Raw genomic sequence first — 25,365 nt, forward strand, 5'->3', positions numbered from 1 at the left:
ATTGCATAGGAAAGTTTAACATAATATAATTTTTTTTCTTACTTTTATTTTATTTTTTCTAAATATGAAATTTGATAATTATGATAGTATTGATAAACATTTATTATAAATGTATTTGTACATGGAATTATATATTCTCACATTAGGCCTTTATTTTGATTGTGATTATATATGAAACTATGAATTATAACATTTAAAGAAAATATATATGATATGTCAAGATTCTAAAAAGGGTTTAAATATAGAATAAAATAAAATATAATAAATATATATATATTTATTAAAATAATGATGTGTAAAATCATAAAGCTCAAAAAGTTTATGTGACATAATATTATGAAGTCAACAAAAAATAAAATGTCTTAATCGCCGTCTTATTTTACTCCACTTCACCGTCTTAATCACTACAATCATACATAGTTCATATTATCAATATGCGCACTTAGGAAAATGATTCTACTCTAATAGGTTTGGAGAATCATTGATTTGTCCAAGGGATGAGGTGGATGATGAAGTGGAGCAACAAAATAAAATGCAAAAAACATGATAAGCATAGGAACATGAGGACAAAGCTCTCTCCATCACACCAAAAAAAAAAAATTTTTCAAAATAAATAGAATCCGTTTCAGGTAAAAATATTAATTTAAAAGAAATAAATTTTTTTAAAAAAAACTTAAATATAATGCGAGGTATCAAAATAAAATCTTGAATGTGAATTGACCCATGTCTGTTTTGAAAGCAAGTTAAGCAAATTGAGAGATGCATTTGGCTGATTAGCCCCACCAACCAACCAGTGCCCAAGGTAAAAAAACTAGGGTTTTTGAGAAGATGGTGACGTGTAACTGCGCACATATTGGGGCAGTACTGCACAGCTAAGCATCAACCAATCATATTATAAAGATGGCAAATACTTAAGACAGCCAATCAAAACCTCGCTCCTGCCATGTTTATATATCTCTCTCTCCAATGGTTCCTCCCTTCACTGCTTACAACCTTGTGAGTTCTCTTTCTAAGCTCTTGACTCTCTTTTCTTGTCCCCAAGAGATAGATCTCAAACGTGTGCACAGCCCCTTTGTTTTAGCTCTCAGTTTCCTGCTCAGTTTTGTTGTTTATTGCTTATTTGTTTTCTCTCTATTGCTATACTCAGTGTTTTCCTTTTGGTTACTTCATCTGGGTGTTTTTTTTTTCTCTGTTAATTTTGTAGTTTTTTTTTTTTTTTGTTGATGCTCGATCGAGTCTTCTTTTCTGTGACAAAATCCGACTTGGATTCTCTTTTAAGCTGTTTTCTGATGCCGGAATCTAATCGGAGAAATTTGGCCCACATATCAAAAACTATGAATTTTGAAAGTATTGTGTCTATTAGCTACATAGATGGCTCAGTTTGATTTTTCCATGACTTGCAAATAGTACTGCAAGAAAAAGAAAAAGAAAAGCTTTGATGGGTTCAAAAAAAAAAAAATTAAGAATAGGGTTTTGTTTTGTTCCAACAAGTCCTTATTATTCGAAAATAAGTTTTGTTCCTATGGTCGTGTACTCGTGTTGGACTCGGTAGATTCTTCTCGGGTGCCCCCTTAATGTAATCAAAAATCTTAAAATCACTTTATGTTCCAACCACTGGTAACTGGCCACGTCAGATAATGCCCGTGACCTTTGGGCCAAAGTTATACATGAAATGATCTGATGAGACTTGAGAGTCATAAATTTTTCCGAGTCCTTTTATTGTGTGTGTTTTTTCTTTTGTTGACGAAGGTCGTCCTATGGAAATGTTTGGTTGTAGTACTTTCTTCTTTGCTTTCCCTTTATATATATAGAAACATACATAGGTACATATATATTGTTTTTGATTAATTAGTAGGCTTTGTACAAGGATGATCATAGATTGACAGTCGTTGTTTGCGGGTGTAGCATCATCAAGATTCACATGCAAATGCACGGTGGGTGATGCAATTAAATTTTTTTAATTAAAAGCTCTCTGCCAAAATTCTTTGAAAGTGAGAATCTTGATGATGCTGCATCGGCAATAAACGACTCTACAAAAGAGGATTCTCTCGCAATACTCAACACTGCCACTTTTGCACTTGAACAGTTGAACCACCAGGTGATCCTTTCTTTCTTTCTTTTAACTACTTTTTTTTTTTTTTTTTTTGGGGCTAAGTGTGTTTCTATTAAGTACTTTCTGTTGTTTTCTGTTGCTGTCAGGTGGGCTTTCTTTCTAGTTTCTGGGAGTTTTTTTCCCCCCCTTTTAAATTAAAGCAATCAATCAATGGATTTACTGCATTTTTAAATGTTTATTCTCTTTTGCACACTGCATATATAGAAGAAAGAATAGAACCTTGCTGTTCAAGGACCTTTTGTTTTGCTGACCTTTTGCAGATCTGTGATTATTCTTCTGAGCAAAATTTCCTAGCTAGGATGAAAATGGTATCTTTTCAGGGAGTGTTTCCTGTTGAAGATGGGACTTTGCCTCTAAATGGAAAGAGAGAGAGAATCTGACTTGATGATTCTGCATGAACCTTCAGAATATTTTCAAAAGGTGAATTTTCGCTATCTATTTTGTTGTTTTTTTTGTGATTTTGTGTGGTTTTTTTGTTGGTTTTAGAACCAAACATGGACTGGTTCCACAGATCCTTGAATTTCTATATTTCATTAAAATGAACATTTATGGCTCATGTACAGAAAGGCAAAGAAAAGTTAAGTGGAGCCGTGGAGGGAACAGTACTAATCTCATGAGTTTGCTAAGAATGGATTGGAAAATTATTTTTGTGAAGAAGCTGAGAAGAACTTAAGGTTGGTAAAAAAGAACCTTCCACGCTTGCTTCTTTCATGGGGTTTTTGATGATCTCAAGTTTTGGTTTTTCCTTCCCAGTGGCTTTTGTCTTCACTACATGATTTAGACTACATATTGATTATTTTATTATATATGGACATTCTTCTAAGTGGTTTTGTCTGTGGAATTAAGTAGATGATTGATGACTGGAACTAGTTTTTGGATATGCAATGAAAAATCACGGCCACGGGAAGTTCTTGTTTGTCACTGCCATTGTTGGCTTTCTCCTCTCATCACTCTTGTTGGTGGACCAGGCATCCTGCAACTTGGACCCTTTGTCATGTACAACCTCTCTCTCTCTCTCTCTTTCCTGTCGCTTACACTTTCTGATTCAGTCCACCTATTTACCACCTTTACAATAATGGTACCAAAAAAATGTTTCTCAAAAAAGTATCTTTATTTTCTGTTTCTTCATTGTAATTTCTAGAGTGTGGAGATCTGTGTGCCTCTATCACTGTCCAAGCCCTGAGTAACTTGTTATATGGGGCTTCAGTAGGGTACATTTCCATGCTAACTTTATTGACTCTAAGCAAGGCAGTGAAGTATTAGGCCCAATGATCAAACAGTTTATAATGATATTTTTTGCTTAAGAGAAATTTAGAAACAGAATCGAGTGGTGATTAACTTGCTATGGTTTCTTCTGCTTCTACCTTTGTTCATAAATAAAACTAAAAAATTATAGTGGTTGGGTTTTGGTATGTGTTTAATGACTCACACCAGTATTAGACCATGAAAAATTCTTAGCAGGGCACAGTTAGGGATGGCAGCACTCTGTCTCTCTAGCATGCAAAACTTTTAGGGTTTTGGATTTCACAATGCTGACAAGTTACTTTTTGATGTATTTTTTGACTAGTTACTTGTTGTCATGTAGAGGATTATTAGTATTTCTTCTTATTATCCAGTCGATGTTTAGACTATATGTTATGTCATGTTAATACTCAGTAGCTAATCTAGCTATAAGAATATTCAATGTTTTCCGGAGACTTACTGCATGCTATTCTAGCATTGCAAGTATTATTCGCTTCTTATAAACTCATGAGAGTTGAGTTTATTTTGTGAGAAACTAGCTAGTGTTTTAATCGAAAAGAACCTCAAACCACTATCTACTCAAAGATCTATGAACAAATTATGGTTTTAGGAGAAGAATATGAAACGCATTCCAAATGCAAAATCACTAATCAGATGTACCAGAAAGCCAAACTAACAACAATTTGTTCAACATTTCTTTTATAAATGTTAGGATATTGTAGGATAAAGTTACTACTCTGATAAACCTGTCATTAACAGGCGGTCCCCAAATAGCACATTTCTTTCCTGATAAATTGCATGAAAACAAAAAAAAAAAAAAAAAAAAACCATCTCAAGAAGATTTTTTTTGACAAAAACCATCTCATTAGTTAGGGGTGGCAAAATTGGACACGATTTGCGAATCCGACATGATACGACATGAAATTAACAGGTTATGGATTGAGACTTAATGGGTTCGGTTAGTGTTGAACACATAAAACTCATTTGACCCATCTGACCCATTTAATTAAATGACATTTTATCAATATACCTTTCAAACTCTAAGTATATAATCTTTTTAGTTGTTATGGTTTATTTTCTTTGACATATTGTGATTGGTTATTTGTGACATTGGGATGTGCTTTAGTTTTGAATGATTAGTTGTAATGTAGTTACTCATTAGTTCTAAATTTTATATTAAAAATATTTATTTGTTTGTTTTTTCATAATTTTTTTTTTCATTTTTATAAAATTTGATAAACAGGTCGATACGACTGACCAGTTTAATAAATGGGTCGTATTAGAGTTGAGGAATCTTGATCCGTTTAATAAACATGTCGAGTTAGTGTTGACCTATATAAACATGAGTTGACACGACATGAATCTGACACGCGAACACGAATTACCACCCCCCTACTCATTAACCATGAGTTTAAAAATCAAATAATAAAAATAAACATTCTGTTGAACTTGACTCCTTGGTAGGATTAAATATTCATGATTTTAAAGGATCAGAAAAAACCTCTTTTAGGGAGTGTAACATATAATTTATTTATATTCATTAATTCTTTTATTTTTTTGGCAAATAGGGTATTTATATTCATTTATATTTAACAACCTAATGCTTAAAAATTGTATCTAGTTTGTATGGCAACCATACGTTTAGTTGTGTATAAAAGAAATTGGTAACCAAAGTTTTAAAAACAAAAAGAAAATCTCTCTCTCTCTCACTTGTACAAATCATGATTCATTGTTAATTTGAACGAATAGGCAACTATAACTTCTATATTCCTTCTTTGTTTTTGAGCCACAACTTAGAAAGCTAGAAGATTGCTACTTTTTCCAACTCTGCAATCAATTACTTCCAAATCAATGTCTAAAATATAATGGGCCTTCATCTACCATCTTGTTGCTATCACTCCTTACATTTCATAGAGCCCACTTTTCTTGTTGTTATTTTGTGGGTATACAACAATTTAAGATATTGTTCTTAAATCTAGAAGCTTGAAGAAAGTTTTAGAATAAATTACTGTTCTAACCTGTTTAAATTTTGTAGTCTTAGAGGGCAATGAACTATAACTCAATTGACACTTTCTTCTCTCATAATAATAGGTTGGAGGATGAGGTTCGAAGGTTCAAGATTCACTATGTAATCGTGTGTAGACCAATAAAAAAAAAATTGTAATCTAGGATCAAATTTCATCAAACACCTCCAATTGTAGGGGTGAGAAAATGAATCAGGATTGTTTAAAAATCAAGGAAAATGACTGAATGCAATCCTAGAGATAAGTTACTCGAAAAGCAAGTACTTATGGAAGAGCAAGCTAATTGCCTCTGTATGCGGTAAATCGCTATCTTTTCACATTTTGCCTCCCCACCTAAACATATGTAGATATTAGGGCTAGGGAACCTCTTTTTTTTTTCTTCTTTTTTTCTTTTTTTTAAAAATACTAGATTATAATTGTCGTGGGCCATTATATATATATATATATTGCCTCCCCATGATATACTTCATTGTGTTTGCTGAGATTCTAATCTATACCCATGCTGAAAATGAAGGAGTTCGTACATTCGCCTGGCAGTACTAATTATTACTTGAAATGTACACTTATTCTCCCAATGATATAAGACTCACTCAACTGGTACCATAAGATGCTTTGTACTGAAAGTGAAATTCAGTGATTTTTATCAAGGGCCATGTAGATGTCGGTTTGATAAGTAGCAAAATGAGCCACATATCTGAGCTGCTCATGCTAAGAACCAATTTATTCACTTAGGCTTAATATCAAGTTTTCTACTTTTCTTTGTAATAGTAACATGAATACGTATATCAGAGTTTCCATATTTACAAAATGTCCACCTTTATTCACTGAATCTCTTTCTGTTCTTCTATTACTGTATACTTAGGTAGATCTTCTCAGCTAATATACATATATTTAGGCACATTCCTGTTTCTTCCTTTTACTTTACATGTTAGAAGACTTAGAAGTACTGATTAGTAGATGATTCTTTTCTTGTTTTGTTCTTGGATTAGTAGAAGATTCTGAGGAACTGAATTGTACATGCAAATTAATTTTTTTGTTTCACAAACTAAAACTGTTTATTTTCAAGTAGTTTCAGAGAGGACGAGTCCAAAAGCACTATCGGTCCCCATGCGTACTTTGTGGTCCCATTGGTGTCACCCCAGTGGGGTGTACATGTGGCAGACATGCAAGTGAAGGACAATCTTGGGTCGCTTGCATAAAGATTTCATTGGACAACAAAATCGCACCAACTTTTCAGGATGCAGTAATTGTTTGATTCTGAAATTAAACCTAAAATTATGGGGTAAAAATGTGCTAAACAAGTTCGACCATGGTGATCAGTAACACAGACGGACAAACCAGCTTGGCTCTCCTGCCATGGAAATTAAACCAAGGCTTCATTTTTTGTGAGGTGGTGGATTCCAGCTAATGGAATTGTCATACTGTCCATTCTAGGCTTTTCAAGTCATGATTGTCATCAGTCAACAACAACCACGTAACATGTTTCTTTTTGCTAAAAACAATAACATGTTTATAAAAGTTAAAAGATTTTACACATACATTTGTAAATTATTTTAGCAAATTTTTTATAAAAAATTAAAAAAAATAATTTACCCATATGACCGTTTTTTCAATTTTTCATATTTTTTTTAAAAAAATAAATGATTAATGCATGGCCTAAATTAACCTGAACCAAAGTTAAAAGCATTGTTCAATGTTTGTCTCATATATTCTCTCTCTCCCTCTCTCTCTCATAATTGTTAGACTGATGATCAAAGCACTGACAAATGTAATTGTCAAACCAATGCAAAGGTGTTAAAAGGAATTCATAAAATGAACTAATGGGAAGCTGACTCAAGAGTGACGATCAGCTTTTGGACATCTGAATCAAATTGCCATCGAATAGTCAATCAGCTAGACAAGCTTTTTTCATATATATCAATATAGCTTCAATTGAAAAACTTTTTAAGCATCGTGATTGCTACTGGTGCCAGTGGTGTAGAAGGTCTGTGAATCCATAAATGCTTAAATTCTTCTCTATCAGACATAAGAGTTGTTTGGACCGAACAAGGATGGAAATATTTCAAGAGGGTGGTGATCACATGTAGAGGGATTGAGTAGCATTACTGACCACACATCCTCTTATATATTTATTAACTAGTCCCCAACTAGTGCAATGCATGGGTTTATGATTTATCTGAGTAGAATTTGCTATGGAACATGTGAGTTCAAGCTTATAGAACATGTTTTAGTGCCTATTAAGGGTTTTTTTTTTTTTTTTTTTTATAATTGTGTGTGTGTGTAGAATAGCTCCATATAGTTGCTAGTTGAAACACTTAGACATGTTATATGGTTCAAGATAATACAAAGTTAGAACATTTGTGTTTGTAGCTTACTCATAAACAAATAATTAGAAAGCCGGTATTACATTTTGAACATAAGTTGATAATACATGTTCATGTTGTAAAATAACACAAAACAAATAATTAGAAAACAAATAATCCTTTGCTAAGTAGATAACTTGAAACTTTCTCATGTCTTAATCCTCGTGTGTAGTATATTGCAACCTGTTGAGGTAATTTCCCTTTGGATTCTCCCTTGGGGTTTAGGTGCTTCTATTTGAACCATTCACTTTCCTCTTTGATTGCTCATCATCCAAATAAAAAACTTCAAATGATCCTCCACCCAAGATGGAAATTCCTACATACACGTTCTTTGGGTCTAGCACTAAGACTCACACAAACATACACATAAATACGTACATAAATATTCATACTAAATGATATACTTTTAAGATCTTAGTGATATCAAGTTAGGATCTAAAACACAAAAATCCATCTCCAAAATATGCATGCAAATTTGGATCTAAGACACACACACACGCACCCATACATTTATATATATTCAAACTATATAATATACTTCTAAGATTTTACCAATATCAAATTGGATCTAAGACTCAGAAATCCATTTGCAAAATATGCTTGCAAATGCTACAAGCATGTAACGAAGCCTCAATATTTACTTTTCCTTTATTACCTATGTGATGTTCAAAACAACAAATTATATGGCATTCAACCCAAGTATTAAAAATCATAAAGTAAAACTAACCATGCCCAAAATTTTGGAATTGAATTAAAAATAGAACTTTCACCACCAAAAACAAAATACATAACCATCAACAGTATAAATAAAAATACCATTACATCTCCAAAGAAGAACTTGGCTTTTGTGGCCAACCGTGCCATAAGAACAACAGCTGCATTGGCAGCATTGTTCTCATTATTAAAAAGATCAAGATACCAAAAATAGTAATGATAATCTAAACTTTTATTCTGCACAGATAAGGTATACTCAAAATTTTCCCCAAACAATTTGATTGAAGAATTGAATTCAACTAATTAGGAAATTTCAAAATGTAATTTCAACTTCATCTAAGTAATGACTAATGCAAAAACAAATTAAGCACTGCAAGATTCACCATTAGTTACACTTAAAAAAAAATGAAAATCTTCAAGAAAAAGTAAGCCTAGAGTCATATTTATTTCATTATTTTAGGTCACTTGGTCTGATAGTCATATTGCTAACCCTACTATAAAAGATAGCAAAAAAGAACAAAAAAACTAAAGTCATATGGACTTACCCCTCCATGTGCAAGAGCAATGGCCATGATAGTTGCAGCTTCCATGACCCATGATAAGGGAATCCACATAAAACCCAAAATTTTTAGTATTTTGTTTTCTGAAGCAAGATAGAAGAGTAGAAGAACCAATCAATGACGGAGATTGAGCAAGCAATAATGAAAAAATAAAAAGAAGGGATGAATATGAAAATTTAACATTGTTTGCCTAACCTTTTCCTCCTCAAGTTTGTTGCATCCAAACAAATCCAATCTTTCTTGAACTACATCAAATCAAAGGTCAAATCCTTTATTATACAAATAAGATGCTCATGGGGTAAATTTTCCAACATTAAGCAACTTATAATTTAGCACCAAACAAATAAGATTAAGTAATAGAAATTCCTTTGTATTTCCATCTTTTTCATTCTTCTTGATTCTAGGCAAATCAAAGTATCCACATGATGCTGCTTGAATTAAACATGAAAGATCTAATTTCTTCTAATCAAATATACTTCCACAAAAAGAAAATGAAAAAAAGAAAAAGAAATTGGTTGTTTTTGGCATTACAAAATATATTCTACTAAAGTATCAATTTGAGTCACTAAACTTCTTCATCTAACTATGAAGCTAATAACATTTGGCTTTATTTTCTTTATATTTGCAACTATGAATTTTCACAAAAAAAATAGAGAATATTGAATGGCTTTCATAATTGGGACATTCATTAAGGTAAAGTTGACATGCCATAAGATGATAAAAGAGTATAGTGATTTAAAGAACATCAGGAGGAAGAGCCTTTTCAACCATCTTGGATTTCCTTTAGATTCAACCCTACACCAAGTTGTTAGAAGAGAATTTGCACTGTCAGATAGTTCATTACATCTCACTCACCGTTTTCTCTTAAGTTCACTAATCCACAAACAAATTAAGAAGTGCTACTTATCTCATGTGCAAATAGCTAAGTCATTCCCATTGTATTTAAGTGTTCCTATCACCAATCCTTTTCTATTGGTGTCTACTCCTGCAACTTCCCAATATGCTAAGCCCCCCACCTCATCCATTTTATACAGTTCCTAGTGGGACTCTAGATTCAATCTATAGATTATTATTGCTGAAGCAAAAGGTATAGCTGGGCCAAGAAATGTTTAGTGGCCCATTATTGGACCAGTTATTTTGATAATATACTTTGTGAGTGTGATATGGTATTAGTGTCACTTTTGGGTCATTTAATTAAGTTTTTGTGTTTTTCACATTTGTAGATGACCAAAGTATAGCACTTCTTGAGGAGTTTGCAAAGGACCCCGAGCCTATTGTCTCACAAAGTTGTGAAGTTTCTTTAAGCATGCTTGAGTTTGAAAGATCAGGAAAATCATTTGAGGTGTACTCTCTAAATTTGAAATATATTTAAAACATTGGTTTGTTTTCAAAAATGATTAATATTATTATCTGTGCAGTACCTTTTCATGCAAGCTCTCCTTGTGCATTAAATTATTCCAAATTTTGATGAAGTTGTCATTGCATCTATGCACATATTTGAAGAATGAGTTGCAATATGAAAAAGAAAGAGCTAATGATGAGCAAGCCTGAAGTTGGGAAGTAAATAAGTAAGGAAAGAAGTAGGAAAGTCAGAGAATTACACAATCTTGACCTCTGTTGTATTGTTCTACTAATTTATGACCATGCTCCGTGAATTGATCTGAGTTCATAAGTGTATCACTACTCTACCTAGGACTCTTTGTAAGAGTATGCACTACTTCATAGATGTTCAACATCCACTCATCAAAGGTCACCTAATTTTTAGCTAGAGTCACAACTTTTTTTGAAGAGTTGTATCTTTTTGTTAGGGTTGCAACATATATATCACCAAACAACACTAATGTATTGTAAAGCAAACCATCATTTCAATGGTGGAATAAATTACATGAAGGTGCATCAAGTTATAATGTGATGACCCTCATATACTCATATCTCACACTAGTGTACAACATAACACAAGTAATTTGTTTTAGTTGGATGATACCAGCATGATTCCAATATTTACCATATGTTAGCTCTCATATGTTATAACACACAGATCGGTGATAATAAAAACTTGATTATATGTGCGCACGCTTTGTCACTTAAAATTTATTGCATTCCTATCATGCACTAATAGTTACAAGTAGTACAGTCTAAATGACTTCCAATTTACTCTCAAATAAGCAAACAACATCAGTGACTATTGGTTCTAGAATGGAGTTGTGGTCGGAAACATAGTCCACAGTCCACACCTTATGCCATCATTGACTGCTTCAGTACTACACACTTATATGTGTTGACATGCATCAAATGTTATGTCCAGTTAGTACTTATTTCCAAGCCATTTACACTGAAGATTTTCCTCAAATGACTTTTAACAGTGCCATCTTCTCACACTTACTAACCTAGATATCACTCAATTTCAACAAGATATGTATTCAATGGAATTTTCATTCATGGGAGTCATGAGTATTTGTCTCGTAAATGTCTTTCACTTCAAACTCCCATTCTTGCTATATGCACTTTGAATTCATCTAGAGTGTTAGTCCATTGGTCAAAGGATCAACCACTATCTTGGTGGGAAAAAACCAACTTTGATTTCACTCATGTTCACTATATACAGTGATACATCAATGTGCATGCCTTAGAATTATTAGTTCTAGCATTTTATTAACAAGACAATATTTGGACTTCTTTTTGCAAAGCACATATTGATTGTTCTGCTAAGTATATCTTAGTTTAAATTATTTATAAAACCCTATTATCTTGACCAAATATCATATTGCATCAATGTAAGTTATATACATACCATTGTTGTAGGCTATATACTCAGCTTTCATAGAATATTCCATAACACAACTTTGTTTAATTCTTACTAATTAACCAAGAAACTATCATTCCACTGAAAAAGAAAACCTACCATTTCTTGCAAAAATCTACGTCAGTGTATCCTGTTCTCTCTAGATTTACTTAATCTAAAGCATAATTTCATGCTTTTGGTGCTTTGCAGGCATCTAAAATCCGCTTCACTGCTACAAATATACCTTTCCATGATGAGATTGAAATTTACTGACTTATCCAACTGCATGACAAATATCATATATGATATTGTCATTATATACATGTGACTACCAACAGTTAGGGGACCTTTAAACCAAAAACTCATTTTCTGGACATATCTTTTTTATTATAATTCATCATGTTAAATCTCTTGAGCAGCTTGTCCAGGTATTTCTTTTAATCCAAGTATAAATTTTTTTTAATTTCTATCCTTAGAAATTCACCAAGGATGCCCATAAGTACGTTTCTCACTAAGATTAGCTTCACTTGTTTCAAGCTTGTCCGTAACCAACTCCTTCATCGCTCTCATCTTCCTTCCTTAGACAAGGATCTCAATAAACTTGTTTGAGATGCATAGACTTGTTTATAGAATATGTGGTCTCAAAACAACAGCACTATGTTATTAATTTGTTCCATCATCTAGCTCTTTCACTTCTTCGATCATTAGAGCACTCCAAGAAATTAGGTTCTCGTCTTGCTTCCTCTAAGAATCTCGTGATAACAATTAATGTTCCTACTACTAGCGTCTGGGCCACACCACTAAAAATTTCCATTGATGCTTCCTCTCTAATGTGAAAAAAATCTATTATGTATCCAATGTATGCATCCACCATCTCACATGGGGTGAGTCTTGTAAATATGAGGTCCACCCCCATGTAAAAGAGTTGATACATGTAATACCCTCTCCTCTAATGCACCCATTAAAAATCTATTATGTATCCAATGTATGCATCCACCATCTCACATGGGGTAAGTCCTGTAAAGATTATGGTTTTGAAATCCAGACCGTTCAATAAACCGTAAAAGGGAGAGGTTCGGGGTTTTTAAGGTTGGATCGGAGTTAAACTGAGGTCAAACTGTGATGACGTTATAATCAATTTAATAATTATATAAATTATAAATAAATATATTAAATTAATAAAACTAACAAAATTGACTAATATATCTATATATGTGAGGAAAATTTAATGATTTTCAAGCATATATTTAATAATTAAATAAGAAAGTTAATAAAATAAAATAATAACCATGAAAATATTAAAATTTATGATTAATTTTTGAAGTAAAGTTTAATATCTTTGAAGGATTTTAATTATAATTTTTTTAATATTCCTTGTAAAAGTTGGATAATTTAATTAAGTAGAATAAAATTGTGTTAAGTTGTTTTTATTATTAAAAAAAAAAAAAATTGCATTAAGTTTACTTCAAGTATTTTTTTTGTTATTGTTGAGCATCAACTTGCAAGCTTAGCTGAGTGTTAGGCTCTAGCTTCAACTTTGACAGTGCCTAGGTTCTAAACTTGGTGAGCACATTTTCTGATTTTTTTTTCTTATTTAAGAGGCATGCTTGAACCGGGGTTGGACTGCACGGTTCAAGGGGTTCATGGAATTAAGGTAAATGTCTGGTTCTTTATGCATAAAAAACCAGTTTTCAGTTCGATTCTCAGTTATCCTAGTCCGGTCTGAGTCTGAAAACAGTGGTAAATATGAGATCCATCCCCATGTGAGAGAGTCGATACATGTAATACCCTCTCCTCTGATGCACCCTTTCTTGTTGTAACCAATACTGAGAATACATTATCTATAACTACCACTTCTATGGAGTCCCTAGAGTCCACTTTTACACTATCTACAGAATTACACTATTTAGTGTGTTAGATACATGCAACATCATACTTAAAATATGTGAATCTAGTGTTTTGGATGTATGTAGAATCACACTCACAACATATGGATCTCAGAGATAGATAAGAATCACATATTTTAAGTATAATGCTATATATACAGTTGGAGTAATGCTAAAACCACAATAAGTTTCACAATTTTTGCCATAACTCACCACGTGACGAGTTGTTATTGGTAGAGATGTGTTCTCGCATGGACTAACCACCACATCTCTACCACTCATACCTCACCATGTGACGAGTTGTAACAAAAATTGTGCAACTTTTCGTAGGCTTAGCATTATTCATATATTTGAAACATTAGATATTTTTGGGTTTTACTAATGTATGCTCTTAGGACATATATTAGTATACCATTTTAGAAAATTTTTTATGGAAAAGCAAAAATGGATTAACTTTTTTGACAATTTTTTCAATTTTTCATAACTTTTTTTTTAAAAAATAAATGACTAATAAGTACTCTAATGACATACATTAACATGACCATATTTTTTCTAGCGAAACAGTAGTGAGAGACGCTAGGAGTGATTCATGACTCTTGTATGCGTAGTTGATACGTCAGGAGAGAGAGAGAGAGAGAGAGAAAATTGACAGTTAATGGTGATGATGACAGTCAAGTCAGTTGGTGCCACAGGGTAATATTTGGTTTAAATTGAGAAATGCTCACGGAGAAAAAACATGGGTAGGTGCTGCCGTGCTAATAAAGAATTGTTATTATAAATAAGTTTTATTCTGTACCTGCAAGTAAAGCAAGCAACATACATTGCTCGTGCATAAAACAAAGAGAGAGAATTAGCACAAATAACACACAGAGAAAGAGGTCAGAATATCTTCTCAGCTTCAAGCAACCTTTCCTTTTTTTTCCGCTTTTGGCAGCGAGGCTTCAACCTTGGAAGGAGTGTTCAAATTTTGCTTCCCCAAGGGTTCCTCAATGGTCACCATCCCCATCATCATTATTTTTCTCGCAGTAAGTTTCACACGCAAGTTCCACTCTAACTTTTTAACTCATAACTTCAGTTTTCATCTTCTATTATGTTAATATTACAAGGTAGGTTTCAATTAATTCAATTAGTAAAGTCTTTAATAGTTTAATAAAAATTCTGAGGTTCAATTCCTGGTTACACCAAAAATCGATTGGTATCTTCGTCTGATGATAAAAAATTATTATTAGGAGTAAACGTCATAAGTTAAAACTATATATATATATATATATATATATATATAGATGAGAAGGAAGTGTTATTTTGAGATAAACTCAATGGCTTATTATTCAATTTCTTTCTCAATTTTTCTTATTACTGCGGTTGAAAATGGCACATTGCTAGTTAAATATTTGCCCTTAAGTTTTTTTTTTTTAACACAATATTTGCCCTTGAGTATGATTCCCCCATATATTACCAGTTATAGTACCAATCAGTTGAGTTGAGAGCTAAACAACTCATGAATATCACCCCATCCTATTGACATTTCTTGCCGCTCGCTTGTTCCTACAAAAGTCGAGTATGTGTCGGAAACATGAGATACCTTTTTGCTTGTTCCTTCTTCTTGACTTTATATAAACAAATCAAACCATTTCTTGCAATTATATATTTATGGATTTTACTGATGTATGCCCTTAAGGCATATATACATTAGTAAAATATATATATTTTTTTAAATTGGGATAATTACAGTAAACTCACCTGAGGTTTGACCCATTTTCATTTTGCCTACCCGTGATTTAAAACTTTACACTTTACCCACCTAAGGTTACTTCCGTTTAGTCTCTGTTACCCACTTCTGTTAAAAAAGGGGTAAACTCATTTTATGTCTCTCTCCTCTCAAAACAAGAAAAAAAAAAAAAAAAAACAAAAACAAAAGAAAATAAAATCAAAATGGGCATCTCTTAGAACATGACTCAAATCAAAAAAATTTCAAACCCTTTTTTCAAACCCAGAACAAGATCAAAATTTTTTCAAACCTAGAATATGCATCTCTTGAAAAAGTCAGATCACAAGCTTAATGGCTATAAGTTACATCTATGCATTTTAAAGAACCCACCATACCCACCTTCATCGTGAAAGCCAGCCCCCATGAAGACCACCAGCCACAAACACCAAAGAGAAATCTCCAGCCACTACCAATCTTGCCCAAGGCCATTGTTGCCCAGCCTTTGCCGATCTCATTAGCCATCGTCAATCTCGCCTCGAGGCCATGCTAGCCCAGCCTTCGCTGATCTCGCCCACAAGATTGTCACGCTATCCACCTCGTTAGTCTTCCGATCTTGTTGCTTCGGATCCTTTACCTTCGGACCTCCCCCACCTTTAGACCTCCCCCACCTTTTAAAGCTAGCCCCTCTGGTACTCACTGTCCGAAATCAAAACCCACCATACTCACCTTCATTGTGAAAGCCAGCCCCCATGAAGACCACCATAACCATATCCCACCACCATTGATCTCCAGGACCACCATACCGATTCACCACCGATCTCCATGGCAGAAGCTTCACCGATCTCTTTTTCTGATCTTGTGTTGTGTTATGTGTTTGTTGTAATATGTGGACTCTCCATAATTTGTGGGCATTTCATTAATTTGTGCTTGTTTTAATTTCAAACAATTTGATTTGTAGTCGTTTGGAATTTTATTTGTTACATTCATATACATTTATTTTAATATCAAACCCTAATTTTTTTGATTCGTTTTATGTTTGTTTTCGTCTAAAAAATATGTTTTTTAACGGTAATAACAGAGGTGGGTAACAGAAACTAAACGGAAATAACCTTAGGTGGACAAAGTGTAAAGTTTTAAACCACCGGCAGACAAAGTAAAAATGGGCCAAACCTCAGGTGGATTTACTGTAATTATCCCAAAAAATTTTATGAGTAAATGAAAAAGTGACTAATTTTTTTGATAACTTTTTCAATTTCACATAAAAAGCTTCCTAAATGATTGGATTAACGGGTCCCTTCTACATTCATATAGATTGAACACTTGCATTTACAAAAAACCAAAAAACACTTAAAGAGAGCTCAAAATCATTCAACCGTAACAAGCTATACTATTTACATGGCTACATACTCTTAGTAAGGAAAAAAGAAGAAGAAGAAGCTAGAAAGGGAAAACGGTTAATGCAAAGGAAAAACACTAAAAACTGAGACAAAAATTTTCCACTACCCCTTAGGAGCAGCAGAAAGAATAGGACCATCCATAAACGCCCCATGCTTTCTAAATGCTGGAATGCTGAGGGAGCGTCTTCTCATTTTGCCATTGCTAGGCTTTCTCCTCTCATTCTTCTCCAAGAGAATAGAGGAGTAGGAGCATGGCTCTGATAAAGTTTCACTTTTAGTTCTATGGAAATTGTCCAGGTTTCGGTCCCTAGAACCAGGCATGACCTTATCTTTGGCCTCCTCATCATCATCTGACCAGTAGCCGTTCTCCTGCATGTCCTGCATTGCCAGATCATCATACTCTTCGTCCGACTTTGTAGACTCCTCATCAACAGAGCCAATCTGTACATCAGAGAAAATTTTTTCAGTGTATGTTCTGATGGATCAAACAAAGTTTCAGACTTTTAATTCAGCCAGGATTCCTAGGCTAGGTGTATATCTAAAAGCTTTTTTCAAATCATTCAATTGTGACCAAAATGCTAAAGGTAAATTTTCCTAAAATGGTCCGTTAACGAATGCCTTAACATGACCCATTTTTAAATATCAAACACCCTATATATAAAATAACTATAACTCTATTTGATAGATAAAAACAACGCCAGTGAAATCATTCACCTATCAGCATAAGCTGGTGAAAAAAAGATGTAAATCCATACCTCTTCATCGACCAATTTGTCAACATCATCACTGAGATCATCGTCACTACCCACCTCAGGTGGGTCATCAACCTCTTCATCACTTCCATGCACTGAAAGTTCCTCCTTGAGCTGAATGAAAAGAAAACAATTAAATATCCAAGCAGATAGTGGCGTGTCTAACTAAAAGTAAAAATGTCATCTTATCACCAATACAGTAGACCTAGAACAAGGGCTCAACCACAAGCTTGGTATCAATTCACATATTCATTTCGTATAACACTGATCATAATTCCAAAACAACTTGAATCATAGGAAAGTTTTCTGGAAATAACTAAATATAAGTGTCTGTGAATACCTCCTTGGAAGGCGTATCAGACATTCTTGGTGAACTGCAGCAAGAAGAGAAATATTTACTACCAGTATCAGTCCCATCAGCCCTTGACTCATCAACACTTCCAGCACGGCTAGTGGCACCACCACAGGGCCAGGCACTGATCCCATAGAGACCAAACTGAAGATTAACTGGTTCAGCCTTACCAATCTGAGTCCCATGGCCCAAAATAGGCTTCCCATTACTATCAACTGAATCAACAGGCCAAGCCTTTGCAACAGATCCATCAGTATTGACAAGTGCCATGAGATGCCTGGAGGAACCTTTCCTCTGAAGCAGTTGAAACATTCCCTTGGAACTCAATGAATTGGCAGCACACTGGATCCGGTACTCCTCATCTATAACAGTTACAGTGTTTGTGGTAGGATCATAAAGCTGTTCCCCTGCCTCACGCCTACGAAGGCAGCTGAAGACTGTAGCATGGATGGCTGCTACACTCCTATCAACATTGGTATTGTTTATTTTGGGGACAAGATGCTTGTCAGCCCGCTTGCATAGATATTCTTGGATTGTTCTGATGTTTCGAATGTATTTCACATACTTGTTTTTTGCTGGGTCCAGTGTCATATACTTAGCACGGACTGCAAATCTTTCCAAGTGTTTGTCCTCATTTGTGATGTATATCATGAATGGTATGATAGAAGGATGTTTTTTCATAAGCCCCATCTACAGGTAAGGATCAAAACATTTAGTTAGGAAAAATAAGCGTAGAAAAGAATTTTATTCATTTTTAAAAAAAAGGAAGACTGCTAATGAAAGAATATTAGAGGAATACCACAAAATTAAGGCTCAGGTGAACACCCTCAACAACAACTGATTCTTTTCGCTCTTCCCATGCAGTGATCAGACGATCAAGACTATCAATTACCATCTCACTTTGTGCCTTAAATCCTTCAACAGCCATCTGCTTTGGACTGATCAATTCAGTTGTACTAGAACCCACCTCAGATGATTGAGTATCAGATTTCCCAGTTGTCATACCGTCAGGTAGATCATCCTTTGGAAGTGAGTGTGAAATGCCTGCCAACTTTTTTGCTTTCTTTTTGGCCTTTGCTTCTGCAACGGCCACAGGATCCAAAAACTCCCCTGCATGGTAGGTTGAAGCCCAGAGTAGAGGGTTTTGCTTCTCATCTACAAAACTTCTCATCATATGGCGGATAGAGTCAGTTGATACCACTGTAGTGATTCCCAACCTGCTACCCTGCAAGACATTTATGGATGAACTTCAAATTTCCTCATGCTTTCTTACAAACAAAATATATATATATATATATATATATATATATGCCATGCTAGGAAATAAAATGAATAAAAAGTGACAACAGTGGAAAAAACTACAAATAATTGTGAAAATGAAAATTAGTTTAGTCAGCATAGTATACCAGCAATGCAGACAAAGTAGACTTGCCACAGCCACTAGTTCCACACAACAGTACAGTTATAGATTCCTTCCTTTCTCGAATTCTGCAATGAGAAAATATTATTATAGAATGACATATATCAGGCAGAACACATTGCAAGGTATAAATCAGGCAGTGGATACTCCTTAAATGAAAAAAGGAAATTCTGTAAAGCCTGTTTTAAGGACATAATCCTGAGGTATAGCTCCAACCTAATCCCAAGATTACCAGTGTAGTCTCATTCCTATCCTACCAAAGCCCAAAGTTTCAGCTAATGAGAAAGCAAAGAATTTATTTTCCAAAAAATAGCACAAATAGTCAACAATTTCGTTTCAGGGCATAGTTACCAGAATGAGAAGGAAGCAGTAAATCTCATCCAAAAAGAATCCAACAGAAAAATGAAGCAGGAAAATTTGGTTTTAAAGGGGGAAAAAAGACAATAAAATTCATAAGGCCCTCGACATTTTCTCAAAGTCTTGTTTGAACATTGCAAACAGTTCCCAGAACCTGGTTTCCAGCCTAAACTAAATTTCCCAGCATTTATGCTTCAGAGTAACCTCTGTAACTTTTTTTTGGGGCATCAAAATAAGATCCATAACTCCAAACCAGAATTCTCATCAGCAGCTGTTAACTCCTAGTTAAACAAAAGTACTTCCCATGAATGGCCAGAATCAGCATTATAAGCAAGAAAATTCATCATCCATTGAACATAACAATTAAGCCCATAAAAGAAAACCCAGCTATTTCAGAAGAAGCATGTCTAAGCATAAGCAGTCCATGGGACTAGACCAGCAAGGAAAAATGCATGCAGAACTTATCCAGAGGAAGTATGAACAAAGATGATAAAGATGACAGTAGCAATATTATACTAAATGGTGGGATTGGAAAGGAATAACTGGTATTTAGAGGCATTATAACTAAGATACATAAGTAACTTGTAGATGTGGTGATGACATTATGCTACAGAATGTGCCTTGGGCATTCACTATTCCAGTAGATTTTTGCAGGAGGCTAAGATCATATTGACTCCTTTGTTGAGAAGGATAGACCTTTGGAAATTGAAGGTTGTTATTGTCAAATCTACCCAGACATCAAAGAAAAATAAATGGGGGATGCTGATGGTGGCAACCCAAAAGACACAAATTCAAGTCAGTATTCTCTTGATCAGCCACAAAGCAGTAATTGTGGGCATGAAATGAGAATACATTAGAGAAAAGAGAAACTTGAAAACCAGAAGTACCTTCAGAAATCTCCTGAGAAAAACAACTCACTTTTCAAGCTCGGTCAAAAAAGGTCAACAGAAATTACTCATTTTGTGTGCATGTCAAATGAAAATGTATCTGGATCACTAGTTCATCTATGGTCATGTGGCAAGATCAGTGCAGTATTGAGTATCTAGTTTCAAATCAACAGGATTCTAAACTTCTCATTTTACCATAGGCTAGAAGAAGACATCTTATGGTCTACAGGCTCAATCCTAAACAGCTATTGTAGTTTTCTGTTCAGACATACTGATGGCCATAAAAAAGAACAATAATTCAAAAATTATTCTTCTTTTTTTTGGGGAGGGAGGGCGGGGGGGGGGGGGGGGGGGTGTGTAAGTACAGTAATTCAAAAAAATTTATGAGTGTTAACTCTGAAACAATGATTGTGATCAGTTAGATTATTCCCTGAATCATTCCTGAGCCTATAAAATTAGAAAAACTACTATGAAGACAGTGCGATCCACAACTTAATTAAGAACCATATGTAAACTAAACAAAATATTTCAATAATATAATTAAGGTTGAATAATAAAATTGATAGTAAAAATAAAAGAACAAAAATTACTTTTTAGTTACTTGATGAATGCATATCGTGTCGTGTGACTCCAAGATTTTATAAGAATTATTATATATTATAAAATAATTTAATCAGAGTAGTATTTTAATTTTTTAAACTTTCATAATTGAGTTTCACTTAAGTATATTATGGCAATAGTTGTAGTGTAATTATAATGAATCACATGGTGAAAATATGTCATCCACCCCAACCTACAAGGGAGTTATGTGATACACACATCTTTAATTAAGGGTAGCCACTTGGTGCAACCAAAACTTTCAAGATCCAACTTTTATTATATAGTGTTATACGCTATGATATGATTTGAAACCATCCCAAACTATAAGGGAATTATGTGATTTACATGTGTCTTTAATTAAGGGTAGCCACTTGTCGCAACCACGACTTTCAAGATTCAACTTTCATTATATAGTATATATGTTATGATATGATTTGGACATGAACTGTATAATATTACTTTTATTGTGAATGTTTTTATGACAATAATTAAATGACTAATTATCATACAGTTTCGCAATTCTCATGTAGTGTACCACACAGTCACATGAAGATTTTGCATGTTGATTATTAGAATTCACAATTCACAAACATAGAAACTCATGACGAATAAAAGCAGTCTATTCAGGAAACATTCAGCTGAGGCTAAGAAAATATTAGGCCATAAGTTGAATCATTCTACTAAAAACAAAATTGTGTGGTCTATCCAGGGCGATAACATGAGGGTACAAAAACAACTCAAAAGCCACAGTCCACCATAACATGCAATGGTAAGCAATCATACAACCAATGTCAATAACCAAATAATAAATAAATATGTATGTGCACACACACATTGCAGTGGCACAATGCTCATATTGCATGCAGCATATATATGAAAGATGTGAAAATATATACAAAGTGGAAAATATGAAGATCACTGATTACACCAAACAATCTACAGTCACCACTAATAAAGAAAAGGATTCCGGCAGAGGGAACATAAGCAGATTCCATGAGAATCAATTTTTCTTCAGGTGAAAATAGATTGACATATATTCTCAAGAGATATAAGATGTTGATATACCTGCATGCTAAAATCAAATCAGCCCTCTGGTTGGGGCCCACATACTTATACTCAGCCAGAGCATCACAAACAACATCGAGGAAACTTTCTCTTCTGACAACTATTGTCGTCCGCCTTTTGTACAATTGAAATGGTATGCTATTACTTCTACCATCTTTCCCTGCATCCAAATGGTTGCCTACCTCAGTTTTATCCAAGCAACCAGTGGTGGGACAACCATCTACCTTCTCAGAACCTACTAAAGCATCCAATCTTGACATACTTGTTTCCTCTGGAAGCAAAGCATCAATTGGGATTTCACTTTTAATCATTTCAAATACTCTTTGGCTTATCTGATCAGAGGGAAAATACATTCAGCAGAAGTGTTAATTTCTTTAGTAAGGTGTGAAAATAAATCCTCGGCTCACCAATAGCCAAAGAATGTAGAAGTTTAAAAAGGGAAGTAAATCACTCATCCAACACCAAACAAAGGCAAATAAAATATAAACCAATAAACAGAAAGACCAGGGAACATGAATCTAGAATAGAGCAACGGTAACTTTGAGCTTGGAGTTGTTACAATGATATAAAACCTTTCCAAGGAACATGATTTTCCTAAAAGGTTCAAAATAGGCATCTGATTGAACTCTAGGAACACGATCACAACTCCATTGATTTACGTAAAGCTCATTGTTAGAACTTTGAGCCTTACAGTCACCAAATAATACAATACAGGCCTAGCACAGATGGAATGGAACTCATAAACAATGCTTTGAATGCCGAATTACATTACATAAAAACATCAGCCTCATCTTCCTACCCAATTCTTACAAAATTTTAAAGTGTAGAATACAGAGATTCAATTGGCCAAAGATAATTGCTAAAATAATACTTTAAATATATTAGTAAATTTTTTTTCTTTGGTATAGATGATAACAGAAAGTCTAGACAGAACAGTAAATGTACTTCCAATAGTTTATAGCACAGTAAAACACCCATAATCAAACAAGGTCTGCAAATTGACTTCAAATTCACAAAGGGAAATTACATTATTTTTCCAGCCAAAGAGATAAATGACAACACACCTAAGCTTTGAATGGAAAATTATTAGGTCTCTCAGATTACATGGTACATAGAAAGCACGGACACAGTACAGGGCGATACAAACCCCCCCCCCCCCCAAAATAAAGTATCTGTGCTTCCTAGCATAGATCTCATCGTGAATTTAATTAGTGGGACCCATTTTTACGCAAGAGAAGAGATTACCACGTTGCCAAGCGAGCAGTGATTATAAATTATTTTAAGATTAACAAAATATGTATTGGTAAAAATATGAATAGGCCATTGGATGAAAAGATGAGACAGTCAGCTAAGTCAGCTATATAAAAAAATAAATAAAGACCAAATCATCATGAACAGGCATTATGCACCTAGGAATTGAATACGAAATTATAAACGAATTACAAGTTATAACGTGGAAAAGTTTGAAGAAAAAAAAAAATCCAGAAAATTCACAGAACACGTAACGGGCAACGCAGATCTACCACCTAATCTCACTCGTTTTCATCAAAATTCCTTAGAAATCAACAATATATACAAATGGAAATACAAATCCCTAACATACACAAATCGAAATTTTCTTCAATAAAGCAATAACATACACGAATGAATAAAAAGCAGAAGAAGAAAAAAATTAAGAGAAAGAGAGAAAATGTGGAAGTTACCTTGAAAGCGTGTCGAGCTTTACATCCCATGAGCTGCAGAGTACTCTGCAGAACCGGACGCGTGTATCTAAACGACTCTTTCCCTTTGTCTTCTTCATCTTGATCCACCACCACTATGTACAGCACCTTCACCACCTCTCCCATTTCCTCTTTCTCTCTCTCTCTCTCTCTACCGCTTTTTTAATTAACTAAAATCTGTTTTCCTATTTATACAAGTATATTGAAAATATCACACATTAAATCAAAGCAAAACGCAAAACACACAAAAAAATAAAATTAAAAAATTAAAAAACAGAAAGTTTTTGGTTGGTTATGGTATTGAAAATTATAACACACGTTTTAAACATGAATCAAGGAATATGAGAAAGGAAAATTTGCGAGCAATGCTGATGAACTCGGAGAGAAGATCAAAAGCTGAGAAAAGAAAGAAAGACAGAAAGACAGAGAGAGAGAGGGGGGGGAGGTAATCAGGTAAATAAGGAAAGCGGTGGGGAAGGGGGGGGGGGGGGGGGGTTTAGAATTTAAAAGGCGCAAAGAATTAAAAAATTAAAGAAGGGGAGAATAAGGGGAGGGATTGGTGTCGCAAGAAAAAGAACACAATCTGAAGTTTCTGGGGAATGCCATTTTTTGATTTGTTTTTGTTTTTGTTTTTTGTTTTTTGTTTTTGTTTTTTGGTCACACTTCCTGTGACCTGCGTTCCACGCATCGCAAGGCCCGACTCTCCACGACTACTACTACTGCTTGCGACTACGCTTCCTCTCTTTTTTTCTCTCTCGATTTGGCACTTTCTATCTAATCGTGGGGGGGGACTCTCGAAATGACGGATTTGCCCTTCTTTTGCAAGTCTATTTATCAACGAGTCTCGGGTCAGGTAGTGTAGGGCCGGGCTCTACGCGCTAGGATTAAGGATTAAGGAATAGGAGTGGGGTCCTTTTATTTTTTTATTTTTTTTTACAACAAATATCTTACAGGTTTGAAACGGTCGAGGTTTAAAGTTTTAAAAAAGGGTTTTACATACATATAAATCTTACTGATTTTAATTTAAAAACATCACTAAATTTAATTTTTTTTTTCCCACTTTTCAGATTTTTAATATGGCTCATTAATTATTATAAAGTATTTCTCAAGTTTTTATTTTATTTTTTTATCAAAGTTTCAAAATTTTAAAATACTACTCTAATAAAAATTTCACTATAAAAGATGAATAAATTAAAAAAAAATATATATTGTGTTTTTGCCTTTTGGCTCATTAATTATCAAGATGATTTTGTTAAATTTTTATAATATAGTTTATTTAATTTACAAATGCTTTTTTAATTAATTCTTGTATCATAGAGGCATACTAGTACTAGTATTAATATGCAATTTATAATATATGATAATACGTATAACATTCTTCTACATCATTAAAATTGAGTTTAAATTCCATAAAATTTTCTA

At 33.9% G+C, this 25,365-nt stretch overlaps 1 protein-coding gene and 1 long non-coding RNA gene across 9 annotated transcripts; one reads left to right on the plus strand and one right to left on the minus strand.

The window, feature by feature from the left end:
- The first annotated feature begins 831 nt into the window (after window positions 1-831).
- On the plus strand, window positions 832-7,250 carry LOC126725460 (uncharacterized). 8 transcript variants are annotated; one of them, XR_007655462.1, is made up of 5 exons: window positions 832-996; window positions 1,906-2,533; window positions 2,677-2,787; window positions 2,963-3,109; window positions 6,449-7,250. It is a non-coding gene; the product is annotated as an uncharacterized LOC126725460 (long non-coding RNA). The 8 variants fall into 8 exon arrangements; XR_007655466.1 differs by lacking the exon at window positions 832-996 and having other exon boundaries at window positions 1,003-2,098; window positions 2,200-2,533; XR_007655464.1 differs by lacking the exon at window positions 832-996 and having other exon boundaries at window positions 1,003-2,098; window positions 2,374-2,533.
- A 9,420-nt stretch (window positions 7,251-16,670) lies between these two features.
- On the minus strand, window positions 16,671-24,677 carry LOC126725486 (P-loop NTPase domain-containing protein LPA1 homolog 1-like). Its single transcript, XM_050430250.1, has 7 exons — window positions 23,926-24,677; window positions 22,223-22,554; window positions 19,300-19,381; window positions 18,693-19,118; window positions 17,882-18,583; window positions 17,545-17,655; window positions 16,671-17,230 (listed from the first exon to the last, which is right to left on the minus strand). The coding sequence occupies exons 1-7, from the start codon at window positions 24,067-24,069 to the stop codon at window positions 16,892-16,894; spliced, it is 2,136 nt and encodes a 711-aa protein (XP_050286207.1). The 5' UTR covers window positions 24,070-24,677; the 3' UTR covers window positions 16,671-16,891.
- Window positions 24,678-25,365: the final 688 nt, after the last annotated feature.

The sequence above is a fragment of the Quercus robur genome, chromosome 1 (genome assembly GCF_932294415.1).
Source record: "Quercus robur chromosome 1, dhQueRobu3.1, whole genome shotgun sequence".
NCBI classification, from domain to species: Eukaryota; Viridiplantae; Streptophyta; class Magnoliopsida; order Fagales; family Fagaceae; genus Quercus; species Quercus robur.

What these genes read in the sequence shown, in the direction of transcription:
- LOC126725486 (XM_050430250.1), bottom strand. Translation starts at nt 24,069, where the DNA reads ATGGGAGAGGTGGTGAAGGTGCTGTACATAGTGGTGGTGGATCAAGAT. An exon ending in CTGATACGCCTTCCAAGGAG is followed by an intron (nt 17,656 to 17,881) that starts GTATTCACAGAC and finishes CTTTTCATTCAG; the next exon opens with CTCAAGGAGGAACTTTCAGT. An exon ending in ACAAATTGGTCGATGAAGAG is followed by an intron (nt 17,231 to 17,544) that starts GTATGGATTTAC and finishes TCTGATGTACAG; the next exon opens with ATTGGCTCTGTTGATGAGGA.